Source organism: Somniosus microcephalus, unplaced genomic scaffold (assembly GCF_052327205.1).
Source record: "Somniosus microcephalus isolate GS21.2 unplaced genomic scaffold, FLI_Smic_1.0 unresolved_chr3, whole genome shotgun sequence".
In the NCBI taxonomy this organism is placed as follows: Eukaryota; Metazoa; Chordata; class Chondrichthyes; order Squaliformes; family Somniosidae; genus Somniosus; species Somniosus microcephalus.
The window spans coordinates 69531024-69554448 of record NW_028225181.1 but is presented as its reverse complement, the minus strand read 5'-3'; the positions used below and the strand labels follow the sequence as shown (position 1 = coordinate 69554448).

At 49.9% G+C, this 23425-nt stretch overlaps 2 protein-coding genes across 5 annotated transcripts in view; one reads left to right on the top strand and one right to left on the bottom strand.

The window, feature by feature from the left end:
- Positions 1–201: 201 nt before the first annotated feature.
- Positions 202–10717, bottom strand: LOC147091901 (uncharacterized). Of its 3 annotated transcripts, none has more exons than XM_085976919.1 (3): positions 10281–10717; positions 10039–10203; positions 202–1174 (listed from the first exon to the last, which is right to left on the bottom strand). In XM_085976919.1, exon 3 carries the CDS (start codon positions 1065–1067, stop codon positions 312–314), a length of 756 nt encoding a protein of 251 aa, XP_085833045.1. In that variant the 5' UTR covers positions 1068–1174; positions 10039–10203; positions 10281–10717; the 3' UTR covers positions 202–311. The 3 variants fall into 3 exon arrangements, with proteins under 3 accessions (XP_085833045.1, XP_085833046.1, XP_085833047.1); XM_085976920.1 differs by having other exon boundaries at positions 10462–10717; XM_085976921.1 differs by lacking the exons at positions 10039–10203; positions 10281–10717 and adding an exon at positions 9673–9692.
- A 485-nt stretch (positions 10718–11202) lies between these two features.
- Positions 11203–23425, top strand: part of LOC147091900 (uncharacterized) — a 49704-nt gene continuing 37481 nt past the window's right edge. For both annotated transcript variants that reach the window (XR_015075243.1, XM_085976930.1), the window contains exons 1-2: positions 11203–11521; positions 11777–11941. The gene's annotated coding sequence lies outside the window, so the exon portion shown is untranslated. The remainder of the gene's footprint in view (positions 11522–11776; positions 11942–23425) is intronic.

The window sequence follows — 23425 nt, the reverse complement described above, 5'->3', positions numbered from 1 at the left end:
CATATGGCAACTTTGCTGACAGTGAAGAGAGACAAGAAAGACCAAAGTGCCGTTTGCCCCTCTCAGTGTGGCCCTGAAGGACTGTGTCTAGGCTGGAGTTCTGTTCCCACCGTACGATCCTCCCCCAGTTTGTCCTTTCTGAGCTCCAGCCAGGTGATGCTAAACACTCAGGTGGGAAAGACAAAAACCTACAACAATGTGTTTAAAACAAAGTTGATTTATTTGACATCTATCCAGAATATTAAACTCCAGCCAAGTTACAGGAGTTATTATCAGCAGAAACAAACCCCAACTGTCAGAATGAACATGGTTCAGTCCTGGATGTGATTAACAGCAGCAAAAACAATAAAATCCAACCCCTGCAGTCGCATGTGAACTCGCTGGTGTCTCAGCAGGTGGGATGAGCGAGTGAATCCCTTCCCACACACGGAGCAGGTGAACGGCCTCTCCCCAGTGTGAACTCGCTGGTGTGTCAGCAGGTCGGATGACTGAGTGAATCCCTTCCCACACTCCGAGCAGGTGAATGGCCTCTCCCCAGTGTGAACTCGCTGGTGTCTCAGCAGTTGGGATGAGCGAGTGAATCCCTTCCCACACACGGAGCAGGTGAACGGCCTCTCCCCAGTGTGAACTCGCTGGTGTGTCAGCAGTTCAGATGACTGAATGAATCCCTTCCCGCACTCAGAGCAGGTGAACGGCCTCTCCCCAGTGTGAGTGCGCTGGTGTACAGTGAGCTCAGATGATCGCCTGAACCCAGTCCCACAGTGAGAGCAACTGAAAGGTCTCTTGTCAGTGTGAACACGTTGATGGCATGTCAGCTCCCCGGAACCTTTATAGCACTTCCCACAGTCCGGGCATTTAAAAGGTCTCTCATCAGTGTGAACTTGCTGGTGTCTCAGTAGGTTGAATGAATTAGTGAATCCCTTCCCACACTCAGAGCAGGTGAACGGCCTCTCCCCGGTGTGACTGTGCTTGTGTCTCGATAGGCCAGAGGATTGGCTGAAGCCTCGTCCACACACAGAACACGTGTACAGCTTCTCCCTGCTGTGAACGGTGCTTCTTGCTTCCATATTCAAAGGCCGATGATATTCAGTTCCTGATGAATCGAGTGACTGTCAGATCTTGACGTGGTGTTTGGTTTGAGTTTCCCGTCTGCAAATCCACCCCTTCTAATACCCTGTAAAATGAATTTAAAACAGGGAGCGTGAGAGAGAACCCACTAAAGAGGCAGGTTGTGAAATTGAGCTCAATGAATCTGGTCATTTGTGGGGCCGGCACTAGAAAAAAGTGACCATGAAAGCTGCTGGATTGTCATAAAATCCCACTGGTTCACTAATGTCCCTCAGTGAAGGGAATCTACCACCTGGTCTAGGCCTCTGGCCTCTATGGGAGGAGAGAGAGAGAGAGAGAGAGAGGAGGGAGTGGGAGGGGGCGAAGGAGATGGACTTTATACATAGAAACATAGAAGACAGGAGCAGGAGTAGGCCATTCGGCCCCTCGAGCCTGCTCCGCCATTCGATGAGATCATGGCTGATCATCCAAACTCAGTACCTCGTACCTGCCTTCTCCTCATATCACAGAATCACAGAATCACAGAAACCCCACAGTGCAGATAGAGGCCATTTCGGCCCATCGAGCCTGCACCAACACATATCCCACCCGATCCCCGTAACCCCTACACCAACACATATCCCACCCTATCCCCGCAACCCCACATATTTTAATCCCCCTACCACTAAGGGTCAATTTACCATAGCCAATCAACCTAACCTGCACATTTTTGGACTGTGGGAGGAAACCGGAGCACCCGGAGAAAACCCACGCAAACACGGGGAGAATGTGCAAACTCCACACAGACAGTCACCCGAGGCCGGATTCGAACCCGGGTCCCTGGCGCTGTGAGGCAACAGTGCTAACCACTATGCCACCGTGCTGCCCTTGATACCTTTAGCTCTAAGAAATATATCTAACTCCTTCTTGAATATATTTAGAGACTTGGCCTCAACCGCCTTCTGTAGTAGAGAATTCCACAGGTTCACCACTCTCTGGGTGAAGAAATTCTTCCTCATCTCAGTCCTAAATGGCTTACCCCTTACCCTTAGACTATGACCCCTGGTTCTTGACTCTCCGACCATCGGGAACATTCTACCTGCATCTAGTTTGTCCAGACCTGTCAGAATTTTATAAGTTTCGATGAGATCCCCTCTCATTCTTCTAAACTCCAGCGAGTATAAGCCCAATCGACCCAATCTCTCCTCATACGTCATTCCTGCCATCCCAGGGATCAGCCTTGTGAATCTTCGCTGAACTCCTTCCATGGCAAGAACATCCTTCTTCAGATAAGGCGACCAAAACTGCACACAGTACTCAAAGTGTGGTCTCACCAAGGCCCTGTACAACTGCAGCAGGACATCCTTGCTCCTGTACTCAAACCCTTTCGCTATGAAGGCCAACATACCATTTGCCTTCTTCACCGCCTGCTGCACCTGCATGCTTACCTTCAGCGACTGGTGCACAAGGACACCCAGGTCTCATTGCACTTCCCCTTCTCCCAATCTATTGCCATTCAGATAATAGTCTGCCTTTCTGTTTTTGACACCAAAGTGGATAACCTCGCATTTATCCACGTTATATTGCATCTGCCATGCTTCTGCCCAATCACCCGACCTGTCCAAATCATCCTGGAGTTTCTCGGTATCATCCTCGCAGCACACACGCCCACCCAGCTTTGTGTCGTCTGCAAACTGGGAGACATTACATCTAGTTCCCTTATCTAGATCATTAATGTATATTGTGAATAGCTGGGGTCCAAGGACCGATCCCTGCGGTACCCCACTAGTCACTGCCTGCCACTCGCAAAAAGACCCGTTAACATCTGCAACTCAACCAGAACTTTGACAGAACCTCCAAAACCCGCAACCTCCAGCACCCAGAAGGACAAAGGCAGAAGGTGCATGGGAGCACCATCACCTCCAAGTTCTCCCAGTCACACATCATCCTGACTTGGACATATATCGCCGTTGCTACATCATCACTGGGTGAAAATCCTGGAACTCCTTACACAACAGCATTGTGGGAGTACCTTCACCACACAGACTGCAGCGGTTCAAGAAGGCGGCCCACCATCACCTTCTCAACGGGAACATGGGGATTGGCATCATATTCTGGTCTTGCGAGCAACGCCCACATCCCAAGAATGAATTAAAACAAATCTGTAGATGTAAACTGGATTAAAAGCCTCTACAGAAATACTTATTTCTAAAACAATATTCTTTTACATTGTAGGGACAGTGTCTGTTTAACAAGCTAATCTCCCCCAGAATCCACCTCCCTTGACTGTCACACATTGGAAATTGTTGGGTCCTCCTGGGCTCAGAAGTACTGGGGGTTAAACCCAGCAACTTCTCCTCCATCTCCACTCCAGCTCAAACTGAAGCAACAAAAAGGCCTACACAGGCAGCCAGGGACCTACCTTCCGTCAGCCTGCAATAAAACTCTTCCCGACAGCCACTGACTAATGGCAGCCGCAGCACCCACAATTCACAGCACCCCAGAAACTGCTCTATCCAATGCGCTGATTTCCCCGCTGAGAGTACGCATGTTCCCCGGGGCCGCGGGCCATTCTGGGAGCCTGGCTCCTATCCTTTGTCCCGAGTTGGACTTGGTGCAACCCGCTGAAGAAACCGGGAAGCGGCAGCTCGGATGGGGGAGGCGCTGCAACCTGGGTTTCCTGGTGCCAGTGCCCTGGCTGCTCTGATTCTGATTGAGTTTTTTGATGAGGTAACAGAGAGGGTTGATGAGGGCAATGCGGTTAACGCGGTGTACATGGATTTCCAAAAGGCGTTCGACAAAGAGCCACATAATAGGCTTGCCAGCAAAGTTGAAGGCCATGGAATAAAAGGGACAGTGGCAGCATGGATACGAAATTGGCAAAGTGACAGAAAACAGAGAGTAGTGGTGAACGGTTGTTTTTCGGACTGGAGGAAGGTACACAGTGGTGTTCCCCAGGGGTCGGTACTAGGACCACTGCTTTTCTTGATATATATCTTTATATATATATTAATGACTTGGAGTTGGGTGTACAGGGCACAGTTTCAAAATATGCAGATGACACAAAACTTGGAAGTATAGTGAACAGTGAGGAGGATAGTGATAGACTTCAAGAGGACATAGACAGGCTGGTGGAATGGGCGGACACATGGGAGATCAAATTTAATGCAGAAAAGTGTAAACTGATATATTTTGGTAGGAAGAATGAGGAGAGGCAATATAAACTAAAGGGTATAAGACTAAAATGTGTGCATGAACTGAGAGACCTGGGGGCATGTGTGCACAAATCATTGAAGGTGGCAGGGCAGGTTGAGAAAGCAGTTAAAAAAGCATGCGGGATCCTGGGTTTAATAAATAGAGGCATAGAGTCCAAAAGCAAGGAGGTTATGATGAACCTTTATAAAACACTGGTTCGGCCTCAACTGGAGTATTGTGTCCAATTCTGGGCACTGCACTTTATGAAGGATGTGAAGGCCTCAGAGAGGGTGCAGAAAAGATTTACAAGAATGGTTCCAGGTATGAGGGACTTCAGTAAGGTGGATAGACTGAAGAAGCTGGGGTTGTTCTCCTTAGAGCAGAGAAGTTGAGAAGAGATTTGATAGAGATGTTCAAAATCACGAGGCGTCAGGACAGAGTAGAGAGAGAGAAACTGTTCCCATTGGCGGAAGGGTCGAGAACCGGAGGACACAGATTTAGGGTGATTGGCAGAAGAACCAAACACGACATGAGGAAAAACTTTTTTACTCAGTGAGTGGTTAGGATCTGGAATGCACTGCCTGAGAGGGCGGTGGAGGCAGATTCAATCAAGGCTTTCAAAAGGGAATTGGATAAGTGCCTGAAGTAAAGAAATTTGCAGGGTTACGGGGAAAGGGCGGGGAGTGGGACTAGCTGAAGTGGTCTTGCAGAGAGCTGGCACGGGCTCGACAGGCCGAATGGCCTCCTTCTGTGCTGTAACCATTCTATGATTCTATAAAATATTAGAAAGTTTGTTCCACAGAAGCACGAGGTTTATCTGCTTTTATTGATGAATTTAAAAAGTCTCTATTAAAACCTGAGCCAGTGTGTTGTGAGCCAAAGAGCCTTGTGTCCAATAAGGGGAATAAAGGCCCACAGCCTCCCCTGGCCCCGGGCCCTGAACAAGGGACTGGAGAAACTCGCTGCCCTGCGGATCAGACAATCAGCCGGCGCTAGTCCTGCCCCTCGGGCTCCCCGATTGGTTGGAGGACCTGCCGCCGGCTCGCTCCTCCAGCCCCGCCCGGCTCGCTCCCTATTGGCCGGAAGCTCCCGTCAATCAGGCCGCGAGCCCAGGTCACTTGTCCCCAAGATCACGTGCTCCGTCCAACTGACGCCGCTGGGTCCGGGGCCTCGCGGACTCTCAGGTTTTTCTATTTCTCTTTATTCTCTCCCGATCCACCCCTCCCCCCCACTCCGCGCGATTCTCCACCCAATCGGAGCGGAGAAAACTCACTTTGCGTCACCGATCGCGACTCGAACCGACACCAAGGCCTTTCCCAGGAATGGCCCGCGCCGACTCCGTCCGGCAGGATCCGAGTGCGCAGGCGCAGCTCTGAGTGGGGGAGCGGGGGTTGGCGTCCTCTGGGCATGCGCGGTTGTTGCCCTTGGTAACCGGGAGGGGTCGCTGTGCCGTACTCGGCCCAAACCGCCGTCCCGTGTGTGCATGCGCAGACTATCGTCTGTCAATCAACCATCAGCCAGAAGAGGTCGCTGGTGAGACCAGTGAAGAAAGAAACACTTGCATTTCTATAGCGCCTTTCACCACCACCGGATGTCCCAAAGTGCTTTACAGCCAATGAAGTACTTTTGAAGTGTAGTCACTGTTGTAATGTAGGAAATGCGGCAATCAAATAGCGCACAGTAAGCTCCCACAAACAGCAATGTGATAATGACCAGATAATCTATCTTTTTGTTAACTCTGTTTCTCTCTCTACGGATGTTGCCTGGCCTGCTGAGTGTTTCCAGCATTTCCTGTTGTTATTTCAGGTTTCCAGCATCCGCAGTATTTTGCTATTATCCTTTTGTTACATTGATTGAGGGATAAACATTGGCTAGGACACCGGGGATATTTCCCCTGCTCTTTCCCACATTACAACAGTGACTACGCCTCAAAAGTACTTCATTGGCTGTAAAGCACTTCAAGACGTCTGCTGGTCATGAAAGCACTATATAAATGCAAGTCTTTCTTTCTCAAAATAGTGTCATGGGATCTTTTACATCCACCTGAGAGAGCAGACAGGGCCTCAGTTTAATGTCTCATCCGAAAGACGCCGCCTCTGACAGTGCCTCAGTACTGCACTGGAGTGTCAGCCTGAATTTTTGTGCTCAAGTCTCTGGAGTGGGACTTGAACCCACAACCTTATGCCTCAGAGGCAAGAGTGTTACCATAGAGTCATAGATTTATACAGCACAGAAAGGGGCCCTTTGGCCCATCGTGTCCGCGCCGGCCATCAAGCCCTGTCTATTCTAATCCCATTTTCCAGCACTTGGTCCATAGCCTTGTATGCTATGGCATTTCAAGTGCTCATCTAAATGCTTCTTGAATGTTGTGAGGATTTAATGCCTTTACCACCCTTTCAGGCAGTGAGTTCCAGATTCCAACCACCCTCTGGGTGAAAAAGCTTTTCCTCAAATCCCCTCTAAACCTCCTGCCCCTTACCTTGAAACTATGCCCCTTGGTTGTTGACCCCTCTACTAAGGGGAAAAGTTCCTTTCTATCTCCCCTATCTATGCCCCTCATAATTTTGTACACCTCAATCAGGTCCCCCCTCAGCCTTCTCTGCTCTAAGGAAAACAACCCCAGCCTGTCCAGTCTCTCTTCATAGCTGAAGCGCTCCAGCCCAGGTAACACCCTGGTGAATCTCCTCTGCACCCTCTCCAATGCAATCACATCCTTCCTATAGTGTGGCAACCAGAACTGCACACAGTATTCCAGCTGTGGCCTAACTAGCATTTTGAACAGCTCCATCATAACCCCCCTGCTCTTATATACTATGCCTCGGCTAATGAAGGCAAGTATCCCATATGCCTTCTTAACCACCTTATCTAGCTGTCCTGCTGCCCTCAGGGATCTATGTACATGCACACCAAGGTCCCTCTGATCCTCGGTCCTTCCTATGGTTCTACCATTCATTGTGTATTCCCTCGTTAGTCCTCCCAAAATACATCACCTCACACTTTTCAGGGTTAAATTCCATTTGCCACTGTGCTGCCCATCTAACCAACCCATCTATATTCTCCTGTAGCCTGAGGCTTCCCTCCTCGCTATTTACCACGCCACCAATTTTTGTGTCATCTGCGAATTTACTGATCATACCTCCTACATTCATATCTAAATCATTAATGTACACTAGAAACAGCAAAGGACCCAGACCCTGTGGTACACCACTGGACCCAGGCTTCCAGTCACAAAAACAACCTTCGACCATCACCCTCTGCCTCCTGCCACTAAGCCAGTTTAGGATGCAACGTGCCAAGGTACCCTGGATCCCATGGGCTCTTACCTTCTTGACCAGTCTCCTATGCGGGACTTTGTCAAAAGCCTTACTGAAGTCCATGTATACCACATCCACAGCATTTCCCTCATCCACACACCTAGTCACCCCCTCGAAAAATTCAATCAGATTGGTCAGACATGATTTACCCTTGACAAAGCCATGCTGACTATCCCCGATTAATCCTTGCCTCTCCAAGTGGAGACCAATTTTGTCCCTCAGAATTTTTTCCAATAATTTCCCTACCACAGATGTTAGGCTCATTGGCCTGTAATTCCCTGGTTTATCCCTGCTACCCTTCTTGAATAATGGTACTACGTTAGCTGTTCTCCAGTCCTCTGGAACATCCCCTGTGGCCAGAGAGGTTCTGAAAATTTGTGTCAGAGCCCCTGCAATCTCCTCCTTTGCCTCACACAGCAGCCTGGGATACATCTCGTCCGGGCCTGGGGATTTATCCATTTTTTGGCCTGCTAAAACCGCTAGTACCTCCTCCCTCTCGATGCTAATATGTTCAAGTATATCACAGTCCCCTTTCCCGATTTCTATGTCTACATCGTCTTTCTCCATAGTGAACACAGATGCAAAAAATTCATTTAAAACCCCGCCTACATCATCTGGCTCTACACACAGATTGCCACTTTGGTCCCTAATGGGCCCTACCCTTTCCCTGGTTATCCTCTTGCCCTTAATATACTTATAAAACATCTTAGGATTTTCCTTTATTTTGCTCGCCAGTGTTATTTCATGGCCCCTCCTCGCTCTCCTAATTTCTTTTTTAAGTACGCCCCTGCACTTTTTATACTCCTCTCGGGCTTCCTCCGTCTTTAGTCTTTTGTAACTGCCAAAAGCCCCCCCTTTTTTCCTAATGCATTTTTGTATATCCCTTGTCATCCAAGGTTCCCTTTGCTTGTTGGTCCCACCCTTGACCTTTACGGGAACATGTTGGCGTTGTACTCTCTATTTCCCTTCTGAAAGTCTCCCACTGCTTTGATGTGGATTTTCCTATAAGTAGCTGCTCCCAGTCCACTTTGGCCAGATCCTGCCTTATCATATTAAAATCGGCCTTCCCCCAATTTAGAACCCTTATTTCCAGGCCATCTTTGTCTTTTTCCATGAACACCTTAAAAGGAGTCGCTGCACTTGTACTGGTTCCTGGGGCCTGATCACCTTCCCCAGGAGCAGGGCCTTGATTCTGGGGGTGTATTATTGCACCGCTTGGTGTACATGAGAAGAGCCCCATCAGGGCGAGTGCGGGAGGGTCAGGGGGCGAGTGCGGGAGGGTCAGGGGGCGAGTGCGGGAGGGTCAGGGGGTGAGTGCGGGAGGGTCAGGGGGCGAGTGCGGGACGGTCAGGGGGCGAGTGCGGGAGGGTCAGGGGGCGAGTGCGGGAGGGTCAGGGGGCGAGTGCGGGAGGGTCAGGGGGCGAGTGCGGGAGGGTCAGGGGGCGAGTGCGGGAGGGTCAGGGGGCGAGTGCGGGAGGGTCAGGGGGCGAGTGCGGGAGGGTCAGGGGGCGAGTGCGGGAGGGTCAGGGGGCGAGTGCGGGAGGGTCAGGGGGCGAGTGCGGGAGGGTCAGGGGCGAGTGCGGGAGGGTCAGGGGGCGAGTGCGGGAGGGTCAGGGGGCGAGTGCGGGAGGGTCAGGGGGCGAGTGCGGGAGGGTCAGGGGGCGAGTGCGGGAGGGTCAGGGGGCGAGTGCGGGAGGGTCAGGGGGCGAGTGCGGGAGGGTCAGCGGGCGAGTGCGGGAGGGTCAGCGGGCAAGTGCGGGAGCGTCCATCTCCAGGACCAGTGTGTATCTGAGTCAATGGGACTCTCTGACATTTCTCCCTGGTCCATCTCCAGGACCAGTGTGTATCTGAGTCAATGGGACTCTCTCTGACCTTTCTCCCCAGTCTATCTCCAGGACCAGTGTGTATCTGAGTCAATGGCACTCTCTCTGACCTTTCTCCCCAGTCCATCTCCAGGACCAGTGTGTATCTGAGTCAATGGGACTCTCTCTGACCTTTCTCCCCAGCCCATCTCCAGGACCAGTGTGTATCTGAGTCAATGGGACACTCTCTCACCTTTCTCCCTAGTCCATCTCCAGGACCAGTGTGTATCTGAGTCAATGGGACTCTCTCTGACCTTGCTCCCCAGTCGATCTCCAGGACCAGTGTTTATCTGAGTTAATGGGACTCTCTCTGACCATTCTCCCCAGTCCATCTCCAGGACCAGTGTGTATCTGAGTCAATGGGACACTCTCTCACATTTCTCCCCAGTCCATCTCCAGGACCAGTGTGTATCTGAGTCAATGGGACTCTCTCTGACCTTTCTCCCCAGCCCATCTCCAGGACCAGTGTGTATCTGAGTCAATGGGACTCTCTCTGACCTTTCTCCCCAGTCCATCTCCAGGACCAGTGTGTATCTGAGTCAATGGGACACTCTCTCACATTTCTCCCCAGTCCATCTCCAGGACCAGTGTGTATCTGAGTCAATGGGACTTTATCTGACCTTGCTCCCCAGTCGATCTCTGGAAGCTCTTTGAATCGGAAGGGTTCTCTCTGGTTGGTGCTCACAATCCTGTGCTGGTTCACCTGCTGTTGTTCCTCAGTCTACAATCCCTGTTTACTTCGAGCTGAGCACCTTCCTCAATCACACCATCATTCACCGGGAGATCTAATTGTGGCAAAGCAGATAATAAGAACAATATTGAGAGCGTGAAATAATGTAATGTAGACTTTTAATCTGCTTACTAATAATTCAATTTCAAGGCCGAGTATTAGTTTGATTGTGTCCCTTTCCTCAGATCCCCAGTTCGAGGGCTGTGCGCTTAGTTTGGAGATTTTCCTCACTGTAAATTTCCGGCCTCCTGAGACTCCCCCATTTTCACTGCTCTGAGCGGAAATGCGGCATTTTCTGTGCGGAGTTACTAACCGGAGCGGTGACCCTGTGACCTTCCCTCGCTGTGATCTAAACTCGGGGCTGAGCAGCCGCTGTCGGGCCGGGTACTGAATGGAGCCCAGTTCCCTCAGTCACAGAGCGGGCCTTGTAACCCGGACAACCAGCCTGTTTCTGACCGGCCGGCGCCGCCCGGCCCAGCAGTCAGCAAACCCAGGATCAGCAGGGGAGCGGCACTGCGCCTGCGCGGGAGGGCAGGGAAGCGGCACTGCGCCTGCGCGGGAGTGGGAGAAAGGGAGCGGCACTGCGCCTGCGCTGGAGTGAGAGGGAGGGAGCGGCACTGCGCCTGCGCGGCTGTGCAAGGGAGCGGTACTGCACCTGCGCGGGAGAGAAAAAAGGGAGCGGTACTGCGCCTGCGCGGGAGGGAGAAAGGGAGCGGCACTGCGCCTGCGTGGGAGGGCAAGGCGCGGCACTGCGCCTGCGCCGGAGAGAGCAAGGGAGCGGCACTGCGCCTGCGTGGGAGAGAAAAACGGAGGTGCACTGCGCCTGCGCCGGAGACAGCAAGGGATTGGCACTGCGCCTGCGCCGAAGTGCACGGAGCGGCACGGGGACTGCACGGGAGAGTAATGGGAACGGCACTGGGCCTGCGCGAGAGAGCGATGTCGCACCTACGCATCACTATCGCTCCCAGCGGTGGGAGGACTACATCGTAACATATTTCCGATGTGGTCCTCCCACCACTGGGACCGATAGTGATGCGTTCGTGCGACATCGCTCTCCCGCGCAGGCTCAGTGCAGCTCCCTTCTTCCCTCTCCCGCGCAGGCGCAGTGCAGCTCCCTTCCTCTCACTCCGGCGCAGGCGCAGTGCCGCTCCCTTGCTCCCTCTCCCGCGCAGGCGCAGTGTCGCTCCCTTGTTCCGCGCAGGCGCACTGCCGGGCGACGCGGGTTGATCGGAGTGAGGGTCAGAAACAGGCTGGTTGCCCGGGTTACAAGGCCCGCTCTGTGACTGAGGGAACTCGGCTCCATTCAGCACCCGGTCCGACAGCGGCTGCTCAGCCCCGAGTTCAGATCACAGCGAGGGAGGGTCACCGCTCCGGTTAGTAAGTCCGCACAGAAAATGGCGCATTTCCGCCCAGAGCAGTGAAAATGGGGGAGTCTCAGGAGGCCGGAAATTTACAGTGAGGAAAATCTCCAAACTAAGCACACAGCCCTCGAACTGGGGATCTGAGGAAAGGGACAAAATCAAACAAATACTCGGCCTTGAAATTGAATTATTTGTAAGCAGATTAAAAGTCTACATTACATTATTTCACGCTCTCAATATTGTTATTATCTGCTTTGCCACAATTAGATCTCGCAGTGAATGATGGTGTGATTGAGGAAGGTGCTCAGCTCGAAGTAAACAGGGATTGTAGACTGAGGAACAACAGCAGGTGAACCAGCACAGGATTGTGAGCACCAACCAGAGAGAACCCTTCTGATTCAAAGAGCTTCCAGAGATCGACTGGGGAGCAAGGTAAGAGAAAGTCCCATTGACTCAGATACACACTGGTCCTGGAGATGGACTGGGGAGAAAGGTCAGAGACAGTCCCATTGACTCAGATACACACTGGTCCTGGAGATGGACTGGGGAGAAAGGTCAGAGAGAGTGCCATTGACTCAGATACACACTGGTCCTGGAGATAGACTGGGGAGAAAGTTCAGAGAGAGTCCCATTGACACAGATACACACTGGTCCTGGAGATGGACTGGGGAGAAAGGTCAGAGAGAGTCCCATTGACTCAGATACACACTCATCCTGGAGATCGACTGTGGAACAAGGTAGAGAGAGTCCCAATCACTCAGATACACACTATTCCTGGAGATGGACTGGGGAGAAAGGTCAGAGAGAGTCCCCTTGACTCAGATACACACTGGTCCTGGAGATGGACTGGGGAGTGTTAGATCCGTGGTTCAGTGCATAAAGAATTACACGGATGCTGTACATAAACAAACAAAAGGTCTTTACTGGAGGAGGGTTCTCTAGACTGGAGTACAGAGGCATGCGCACAGCTTATATACCGGTGTGGTTACTGCCGGTACTACAGTATACAGGAGCTGTAAAAAGTAGTTCTGACTTAAAGCACATACACTACAATTCCTCCCTTTTTAGATTAATAATACCCCCTTAATATTCAAATAACAATTACATTTTTACATGTACATTCAATAACAAAAAGTCCACTTATAGATTCAGTCTTTGGGGTGGCTTCCTGACCCTTTCGGGATAGCGCCTTTCCGGAGGTTCTTGTTCTTGGTGCAGAGGCGATTCTGACCCCTTTTCATCGGGTAGTTCATCGGGTTCCACTGCTACTGGGTCTGAAGTAGATGCTACCGGTATGTTGGGTTCATCCCCAGGTACTCGAGACATGGGGTTGACGTCTTCTTGTGATGCTATGATCTGATCGACGTGGCGTCTCACAATGTTCTCCCCGACATCCGCCGTGTACATTAATAGCCCATGCCTTGTACATATCGTTCCGGGTTGCCACTTCTCTGTTCGATAGTCACGGGCCAAGACTGGTTGCCCTACATTGAAGCTCCTTGTCGGCTTCTCGTTGATGTGCTGGAATTGTTTGTCCTCAACATTTCTTCGCACATTTGGTCTTAGCAAATCCAGACGAGATCTCAACCTTCTGTTAAAGAACATCATGGCCGGGGTCTGATTGGTAACTGCATGTGTCGCGTTTCGGTAGGCTAATAAGAAATTGTCCATCTTATGCTGTAGTGGAATTTCCTCGTCGCACATGGCCTTTATCGCCTTCTTAAAGGTTTGTACAAACCTCTCAGCCAATCCATTGGTGGCTGGATGATACGGGGCGGATGTGTAATGCCTTACCCCATTCCTTTTCATGAATTTTTGGAACTCGTTGGACACAAACTATGGTCCATTATCATAGCAGATCTGCTCTGGCAAACTGTTTCTGGCAAATATGGTCCGTAGGACTGCAATCGTTTTCTCTGTAGTGGTTGAAGATATCTTTATCACCTCAGGCCACTTTGAATGAGCATCCACTGCTATTAAGAACATTGATTTCGCTGGTCCATTCATGGACTCAATGTGCACCCGTTGCCATGGAGAGGAGGGCCACTCTCATGGGTGTAGAGGGGCATGTGGTGGTGCATTTTGGACCTTCTGGCATCCTAAGCAGCTCTTAGTTAGGTCTTCGATTTGTTGATCGATTCCCGGCCACCACACATAAGCCCTAGCAAGGCTTTTCATTTTCACTCCCCCCAGATGACCTTCATGTAGCTCCTTTAGCACTCTCTCCCTTAACTTGGGTGGAATCACCACTCTGGATCCACACATCACTGTCCCCTGGCATACTGACAGCTGTTCTCTTCTGGATGAGAATGCTGGCAACAGTGAGTCGCCATGTGTTGGCCACCCCCTCATCGTCAATTCATATACCCGTGACAGCATCGGATCATTGCGGGTCTCCCTCTCTATATCCGCGTTTGTTACTGGCAATCGTTCAATTATCGATGAATAAAATATCTCGATAGGGTCCACTGCTGGTGCTTCCTCCACTGTCGGCAATGGCAGGTGCGATAGCCCATCAGCATTCCCATGCTGTTTCGTGCCTTTATATTCTATTTCATATTGATTCGCCCCTAGAAACAGGGACCATCTTTGTAACCGCTGTGCAGTCATTACTGGCACGCCCTTCTTAGGATTAAAGATGGAGACAAGTGGTTGGTGGTCAGTCAGCAAGGTGAACTTCTGCCCATGCAGATAATGGTTGAATTTTTTTACTCCCCATACTAGGCTGAGGGCCTCCCTGTCAACCTGGGCGTAGTTGCGCTCGGCTGAGGTAAGTGACCGAGACACAAAAGCCACTGGCCTCTCCAACCCGTCTGGGAATTTGTGCGACAGCACCGCTCCAATGCCGTAGGGTGATGCATCACATGCCAAGCGAATTGGAAGTGCTGGGTTGAAATGGGCCAACACCTCTTTTGATGTGATCAATTCTTTACACTTCTGGAAAGCTCGTCTACGTTCATCATCCCACTTCCATGGTACCCCTGTTTGCAGTAGGGTGTTCAGCGGGTGTAGTACCATAGACAAATTTGGTAAGAACTTGTAATAGTTTACCAGCCTGAGGAACGACCTCAGTTGTGACACGTTTTCCGGTGCTGGAGCCTTGACTACTGCCTCAATCTTGTCAGGGGACTTATGTAACCCCTCTTCATCGATGACGTGGCCGCAATACGAGATCTGTTTCTGGAAAAACTCGCACTTGTGGCGATTAGCTCGTAGCCCACATTCCTTTAATCTGGCGAGCACCTTCTCCAAGTTAGCGAGGTGATCACCGTCATTTTCGCCCGTGACCAAGATGTCGTCCAAATAACACTGGGTCCCTGGAATCCCTTGCAGGACCTGATCCATCGCCCTTTGCCAGATAGCCGGAGCCGAGGCTACTCCAAACACCAGCCGGTTGTATTGATAGAGACCTTTATGGGTGTTGATCATAAGGTAATGTTTCGAAGCTTCTTCTACCTCCATCTGCAAGTACGCCTGGGCTAGATCAATTTTGGTGAAGCGTTTACCACCAGATAGCGAGGCGAAAATATCCTCAATTCGTGGAAGCGGATATTGCACCGTGTGAAGGACTGGGTTCACTGTCACCTTAAAATCCCCACAGATGCGGATCTTCTTTGGTTCCCCAGGCATATTACTCAATGACCTCTTCATTACAGGGACGATGGGTGTAGCCCACTCACTCCAGTCCACTTTGGACAGTACTCCTGAATGTTCCAACCCTTCCAGCTCTGCTTCAACCGCTGGCCTGGCCTTCAGAAACTTTGGGCTTGCATTATCCTCTATTTTAATTGTTGCTGTTATTCCTTTTAGTGTTCCTAGTCCCTCCTGGAACACTTCTTTTGCGTCAGTTAGCATTTTTGACAGTCGTCCAGGTGTGACGTCGTCATCCTTTTTGGCCTCCACCTTCAGTGCCTGTATGGAATGCCAATCTAAATGTATCTTCCGGATCCACTCACGTCCTAGCAGTGGTGGTCCTCCATTTGGCAATACATATATATCCATTTTAGGTATTTCCTGACCTTCATATGTCACTTTCACCCTTATTTTTCCTTTGGGGTAGACTTTTTGCCCCGTATACGTCTTCAAGACAATCTCTGTAGCTTTCAAGGGTATGTGTGAAAATAGCCGCTTGTAGTCTCTTTGATTTATGACTGTTAGAGCTGACCCTGTGTCCAATTCCATTTCCACTTGGACTCCGTCTATCTTGAGTGTAACCCAGATAGTCTGGTGATCCTCTATTTCGGTTACATTATGTAGTTTCAGACAACCCAGCTCCTTGCTTCCGGAGTCTGTGTCACTTTTCTTTTCGTCTGAACCACTGTCCATCACCTGGTGTACCTTTTTGTACTTCTCCTGTGGAGATTTCTTACTGTTGGTTTTCTTCCCAGACCTGCAGACCCTTGCTATGTGTCCTGCTTTCCCACACTGTCTGCACACTTGGTCCTTGAACCAACAATCTTTCTGGTCATGTGTTGTTCTGCCGCAGCGATAGCACTTCCTTGTTCCATAGGTCATTTCATTGGTGCCGTATTCTTGCGGTCTCCATTGTATCTCTGCAGCGCCCCTTGCGGATGCTTCGTGTGATACTGCCATATTGAAAGCTTTGTCCAGCGTAAGGTCCTTTTCTGATAGAAGCCGTTTCTGGGTTCCTTCACTTTGTAGCCCACACACAAACTTGTCCCTTAACGTGTCTGCTAGTCCCGCTCCAAACTGGCAGTATTTCGATAGCTTGCGCAGTTCCGTTAGGTACTCAGCATTGCTTTCGTCTTTGTGTTGGTTCCTTTTATGGAACTTAAATCGTTCTGCTATCAGCAGCGGTGTTGGGCTTAAGTGGTCCTGTAGGATTTCTACTATGCTGCCAAAATCCTTGTTTACTGGCTTCTCTGGGGTTATTAGATTCCGCAGTAACCCATAAGTTTTTGCACCCATGGAATTTAACAGAACCAGTGCTTTATTAGCATCTGGCACTTCATTCGCCCTGCAGTACACCTCAATACGTTCCACATATGTCGCCCAATCTTCGACTTCATTGTCAAACGTAGAGATACTGCCACTCTTCGGCATCCTTGGTTGTGCGTTATCTATCCCCAATGGCGCCTCCCACGCTTCCCCTTCTTCTCCGCTGGCACAAAATGGCGTCTCCCGCGCTTTCCTTCCTTCCCGCGCTCGCCCGTCTTCTCCGCTGCGGCTTCGCAAAATGGCGTCTCCCGCGCTCTTCCTTCTCCGCGGCTCAATGGCGCCTCCCGCGCTCTCCCTGCTTCTCCGTGGCTCAATGGCGTCTCCCGCGCTTTCCCTGCTTCTCCACGGCTCAATGGCGTCTCCCCTTGCTTCGCCCCATGGACCTTGATCAGCCCGTGATCCCTGGCTGTGCTCTGCGCGTTCTTCTCTTGATATTTGTCGACGCCGCTCGGTCTAGAACCCGGCTGTTTCTTACCCTCTCTCTCTCCGGTTTTGCAGTATTTTTCCACGATGCCGCTCGGTGATCAATCCCCGGCTGCGTCCTGCTCTCTTCACCCTTTTTCTTACCCCGTCGACGCTGCCCGGCTCTCTCTCTCTGCCGTCGGTCGGCTCCAGCCGCCGCTGCTCGGGAAGGGTCTGCTCAGGACCTGTCGTCGGTCTCTTACTGCTCGTTGTGGCTGGGGAACCAAGCCCGTCGCTCCACAGCCTCCCCAGCGAAGATGGATCTCTGCCTGACTGCTGGGCGGTTGCTCGCGGTCGACGCCCGTGTTCCTGGACTCGACTATTTTTTTATTTTTTGTTTTGTTTAATGTTGCAGGTAGATTCGCATCAACACTCGTCGCCACTGTTAGATCCGTGGTTCAGTGGATAAAGAATTACACGGATGCTGTACATAAACAAACAAAAGGTCTTTACTGGAGGAGGGTCATCTCTAGACTGGAGTACAGAGGCATGCGCACAGCTTATATACCGGTGTGGTTACTGCCGGTACTACAGTATACAGGAGCTGTAAAAAGTAGTTCTGACTTAAAGCACATACACTACAGGGAGAAAGGTCAGAGAGAGTCCCATTGACTCAGATACACACTGGTCCTGGAGATGGACTGCGGAGAAAGGTCAGCGAGAGTCCCATTGACTCAGATACACACTGGTCATAGAGTCATAGAGTTATACAGCACAGAAAGAGGCCCTTCGGCCCATCGCGTCCGCGCCGGCCATCATGCCCTGTCTAATCTAATCCCATTTTCCAGCATTTGGTCCGTAGCCCTATATGCCCTGGCATTTCAACTGCTCATCCAAATGCTTCTGGAATGTTGTGAGGGTTCCTGCCTCTACCACCCTTTCAGGCAGTGAGTTCCAGATTCCAACCACCCTCTGGGTGAAAAAGTTCTTCCTCAAATCCCCTCTAAACCTCCTGCCCGTTACCTTGAATCTATTCCCCCTTGTTATTGACCCCTCTACTAAAGGAAAAAGTTCCTTTCTGTCTACCCTATCTATGCCCCTCATAATTTTGTACACCTCAATCAGGTCCCCTCTCAGCCTTCTCTGCTCCAAGGAAAACAACCGCAGCCTGTCCAGTCTTTCTTCATAGCTGAAGTGCTCCAGCCCAGGTAACATCCTGGTGAATCTCCTCTGCACCCTCTCCAATGCAATCAAATCCTTCCTATAGTGTGGCAACCAGAACTGTACACAGTATTCCAGCTGTGGCTTAACCAGTGTTTTGTACAGCTCCATCATAACCTCCCTGCTCTTATATTCTATGCCTTGGCTAATGAAGGCAAGTATCCCATATGTCTTTTTAACCACCTTATCCACCTCTTCTGCTGCCTTCAGGGATCTATGTACATGCACACCAAGGTCCCTCTGATCCTCTGTCTTTCCTAGGGTCTTACCATTCATTGTGTATTCCCTTGCCTTGTTTGTCCCTCCAAAATGCATCACCTCACACTTTTCAGGGTTAAATTCCATTTGCCACTGTTCTGCCCATCTGACCAACCCATCTATATCGTGCTGCAGACTGAGGCTACCCTCCTCGCTAATTACCACCCCACCAATTTTCCTGGAGATGGACTGTGGAGAAAGGTCAGAGAGAGCCCCATTAACACAGATACACACTGGTCCTGGAGATGGACTTTGGAGAAAGGTCAGAGAGAGTCCCATTGACTCAGATACACACTGGTCCTGGAGATGGACTGGGGAGAAAGGTCAGAGAGAGTCCCATTGACTCAGATACACACTGGTCCTGGAGATGGACTCGCCCCCTGACCCTCCCGCATTCGCCCCCTGACCCTCCCGCTCTCGCCCCCTGACCCTCCCGCTCTCGCCCCCTGACCCTCCCGCACTCGCCCCGTGACCCTTCCATACTCGCCCTGATGGGGCTCTTCTCAAGTAAACCAAGCGGTGCAATAATACACCCCAGAATCAAGGCCCTGCTCCTGGGGAAGGTGATCAGGCCCCAGGAACCAGTACAAGTGAGCAAAGTCAGGGTCAAGGCCCTGCTCCTGGGGAAGGTGATCAGGCCCCAGGAACCAGTACAAGTGAAGCGACTCCTTCTCCCGGAGATTTATGAAACATGAATACTCCAAGAGTTGACCAAAAATCAGGTTAGTAATATTAATCAAGGAGTCAATTTCTGCTGTAAGGAGGGATGATACCTTAGCAGGTTCCTCTAATGAGGCCATATGGGTAGAACTTAAAAACAAAAAGGGGGCAAGCACTTTGCTGGGAGTGTACTATAGGCCCCCAAACAGGAAAGGGGAGATAGAGGAACAGATATGTAGGCAAATCTCAGAGAAGTGTAGAAATAATAGGGTAATAATTGTTGGGGATTTCAACTTCCCCAATATTAACTGGGATAGTCAGAGTGTGAAAGGCTTAGAGGGTGTGGAATTCTTAAAGTGCATCCAGGAGAGCTTTTTCAGCCAACATGTAGAAAGTCCTACAAGAGAGGGGGCGGCACTGGACCTAATTAGAGTGAATGTAGCAGGGCAAGTGGTAGAAGCATTAGTAGGAAAGCATTTTGGTGACAGTGACCATAATTCGGTGAGATTTAAGGTGGTTATGGAAAAGGACAAAGATGGACCGGAAATAAAGGTTCTAAATTGGGGGAAGGCCGATTTTAATATGATAAGGCAGGATCTGGCCAAAGTGGACTGGGATCAGCTACTTGTAGGAAAATCCACATCAGAGCAGTGGGAGTCTTTCAGAAAGGAAATAGAGAGAGTACAACGCCAACATGTTCCCGTAAAGGTCAAGGGTGGGACCAACAAGCCCAGGGAACCCTGGATGTCAAGGGACATACAAGAATGGATTAGGAAAAAAAGGGAGGCTTTTGGCAGATACAAAGGACTAAAAACAGTGGAAGCCCTAGAGGAGTATAGAAAGTGCAGGGGGGTACTTAAAAAAGAAATTAGGAGAGCGAAGAGGGGTCATGAAAAAACACTGGCGGGCAAAATAAAGGAAAATCCCAAGGTCTTTTATTAGTATATTAAGGGCAAGAGGATAACCAGGGAAAGAGTAGAGCCCATTAGGGACCAAAGTGGCAATCTGTGTGTAGAGCCAGAAGATGTAGGTGAGGTTTTAAATTAATATTTTGCATCTGTGTTCACTATGGAGAAGGACGATGCGGGCATAGAAATCAGGCAGGGAGTTTGTGATATACTTGAACAAATTATTATTGAGAGGGAGGAGGTTCTAGTGGTTTTAGCGGGCTTAAAAGTGGATAAACCCCCAGGCCCAGACGAGATGTATCCCAGGCTGCTGTGAGGCAAGGGAGGAGATTGCAGGGGTTCTGGATGGATTGGAGGGTAGCTAATATTACCCCACTATTCAAAAAAGGTGGTAGAGAGAAAACGGGGAATTATATCGGTTGTGGGGAAAATGCTAGAGTCCATTATAAAAGATGTAATAGCAGAGCACTTGGAAAACAGTGACGGGATCGGACAAAGTCAACATGGATTTACAAAAGGTAAATCATGCTTGACTAATCTACTGGAATTTGTTGAGGATGTAACTGCTAGAATAGATAAGGGAGAACCAGTGGATGTGGTGTATTTGGACTTTCAGAAGGCTTTCAATAAGGTACCGTATAAGAGATTAGCGTGTAAAGTTAAGGCACATGGGATTGGGGGCAAGGTACTGACTTGGATAGAGAACTGGTTGGCAGACAGGAAGCAAAGAGTTGGAATAAATGGGTCTTTTTCCGAGTGGCAGGCAGTGACTAGTGGGGTACCGCAGGGATCGGCCCTAGGACCCCAGCTATTCACAATATATATAAATGATCTAGACGAGGGAACTAGATGTAACATCTCCAAGTTTGCAGACGACACAAAGCAGGGTGGGCGTGTGTGAGGAGGATGCTGAGAAACTCCAGTATGATTTGGGCAGGTTGGGTGATTAGGCAGAAACATGGCAGATGCAGTATAATGTGGATAAATGCAAGGTTATCCACTTTGGTGGCAAAAACAGGAAGGCAGATTATTATCTGAATGGCAATAGATTGGGAGAAGGGGAAGTGCAACGAGACCTGGGTGTCCTTGTGCACCAGTCGCTGAAGGTAAGCATGCAGGTGCAGCAGGCGGTTAAGAAGGCAAATGGTATGTTGGCCTTCATAGCGAGAGGGTTTGAGTACAGGAACAAGGATGTCTTGCTGCAGTTGTATAGGGCCTTGGTGAGATCACACCTTGAGTATTGTGTGCAGTTTTGGTCACCTTATCTGAGGAAGGATGTTCTTGCCATGGAGGGAGTGCAGCGAAGATTCACCAGACTGATACCTGGGATGGCAGGAATGACGTATGAGGAGAGATTGGGTCGATTGGGCTTATACTCGCTGGAGTTTAGAAGAATGAGAGGGGATCTCATTGAAACTTATAAAATTCTAACAGGACTAGATAGACTGAATGCAGGAAGGATGTTCCCGATGGCCGGGGAGTCCAGAACCAGGGCTCACAGTGTAAGGATAATAGGTAAGCCATTTAGGACAGAGATGACTGTAAAAGCTTTTATAGATATGTGAAGAGAAAAAGATTGGTGAAGTCAAGCGTAGGTCCCTTACAGTCAGAATCAGGGGAATTTATAATGGGAAACAAGGAAATGGCAGACCAACTAAATACATACTTTGGTTCTGTCTTCACAAAGGAGGACACAAATAATCTCCCAGAGATGCCGGGGAACATAGGGTCTGATGAAAGGGAGGAACTGAAAGAAATCATTATTTGTAGGGAAATGGTGCTTGGAAAATTGATGGGACTGAAGGCTGATAAATCCCCAGGGCCTGATGGTCTACATCCCAGGGTACTTAAGGAAGTGGCCCTAGAGATAGTCGATGCATTGCTGGTCATCTTCCAGAACTCGATAGACTCTGGAACGGTACCCATGGATTGGAGGGCAGCTAATGTTACCCCACTATTCAAAAAAGGTGGTAGAGAAAAAGTGGGGAATTATAGGCCGGTAAGCCTGACATCGGTAGTGGGGAAAATGCTAGAGTCTATTATAAAAGATGTAATAGCAGAGCACTTGGAAAGCAGTGACAGGATCGGACAAAGTCAACATGGATTTACAAAAGGTAAATCATGCTTGACTAATCTACTGGAATTTTTTGAGGATGTAACTGGTAAAATAGATAAGGGAGAACCAGTTGATGTGGTGTATTTGGACTTTCAGAAGGCTTTCGATAAGGTCCCGCATAAGAGATTAGCATGCAAAATTAAGGCACATGGGATTGGGGGCAAGGTATTGACTTGGATAGAGAACTGGTTGGCGGATAGAAAGCAGAGATTTGGAATAAATGGGTCGTTTTCTGAGTGGCAGGCAGTGACTAGTGGGGTATCACAAGGATTGCTCCTAGGACCCCAGCTGTTCAAAATATACATTAATGATCTGGACGAGGGAATTGGATGTAATGTCTCCAAATTTGCAGACGACACAAAGCTGGGAGGGAGGGTATGCTGTGAGGAGGATGTGAAACTCCAGTACGATTCAGACAGGTTGGGTGATTGGACAGAAACATGGCAAATGCACTATAATGTGGATAAATGTGAGGTTATCCACTTTGGTGGCAAAAACAGGAAGGCAGATTATGATTTGAATGGCAATAGATTCGGAGAAGGGGAAGTGCAAAGAGACCTGGGTGTTCTTGTGCACCAGTCGCTGAAGGTAAGCATGCAGGTGCAGCAGGCGGTTAAGAAGGCAAATGGTATGTTGGCCTTCGTAGCAAGAGGGTTCGAGTACAGGAACAAGGATGTCTTGCTGCAGTTGTGCAGGGCCTTGGTGAGACCACATCATGAATATTGTGTGCAGTTTTGGTCGCCTTATCTGAGGAAGGACGTTCCTGCCATGGAAGGAGTGCAGCGAAGATTCACCAGGCTGATACCTGGGATGGCAGGAATGACGTATGAGGAGAGATGTGTCGATTGGGCTTATACTCACTGGAGTTTAGAAGATTGAGAGGGGATCTCATCGAAACCTATAAAATTCTGTCTGGCCTGGACAGACTGGATGCAGGAAGATTGTTTCCAATGGCCGGGGAGTCCAGAACCAGGGGTCATAGTCTAAGGATAAGGGGTGGCCCTTTTGGACAGAGATGAGGAGGAATTTCTTTACCCAAAGACTGGTGAACCTGTGGAATTCTCTGCCACAGAGGGCGGTGGAGGCCAGTTCATTAAATGTATTCAAGAAAGAGTTGGATAGATTTCTTAAGGCTAAAAGGGATCAAGGGATATGGGGAGAAGGCAGGGACAGGGTACTGGAATTTGGATGATCAGCCATGATCTCATTGAATGGCAGAGCAGGCTCGAAGGGCCGAATGGCCTACTCTGCTCCTATCTTCCATGTTTCTATCTGCTATGTCCAGACCCCTCATGATTTTGAACACCTCTATCAAATCTCCTCTCAACCTTCTCTGCTCCAAGGAGAACCACGCCAGTTTCTCCAGTCTATCCACGTAACTGAAATCCCTTA

Excerpts from the sequence above, each read along its gene's own strand:
- LOC147091901 (XM_085976919.1), bottom strand. The coding sequence starts at position 1,067 with ATGGAAGCAAGAAGCACCGTTCACAGCAGGGAGAAGCTGTACACGTGT.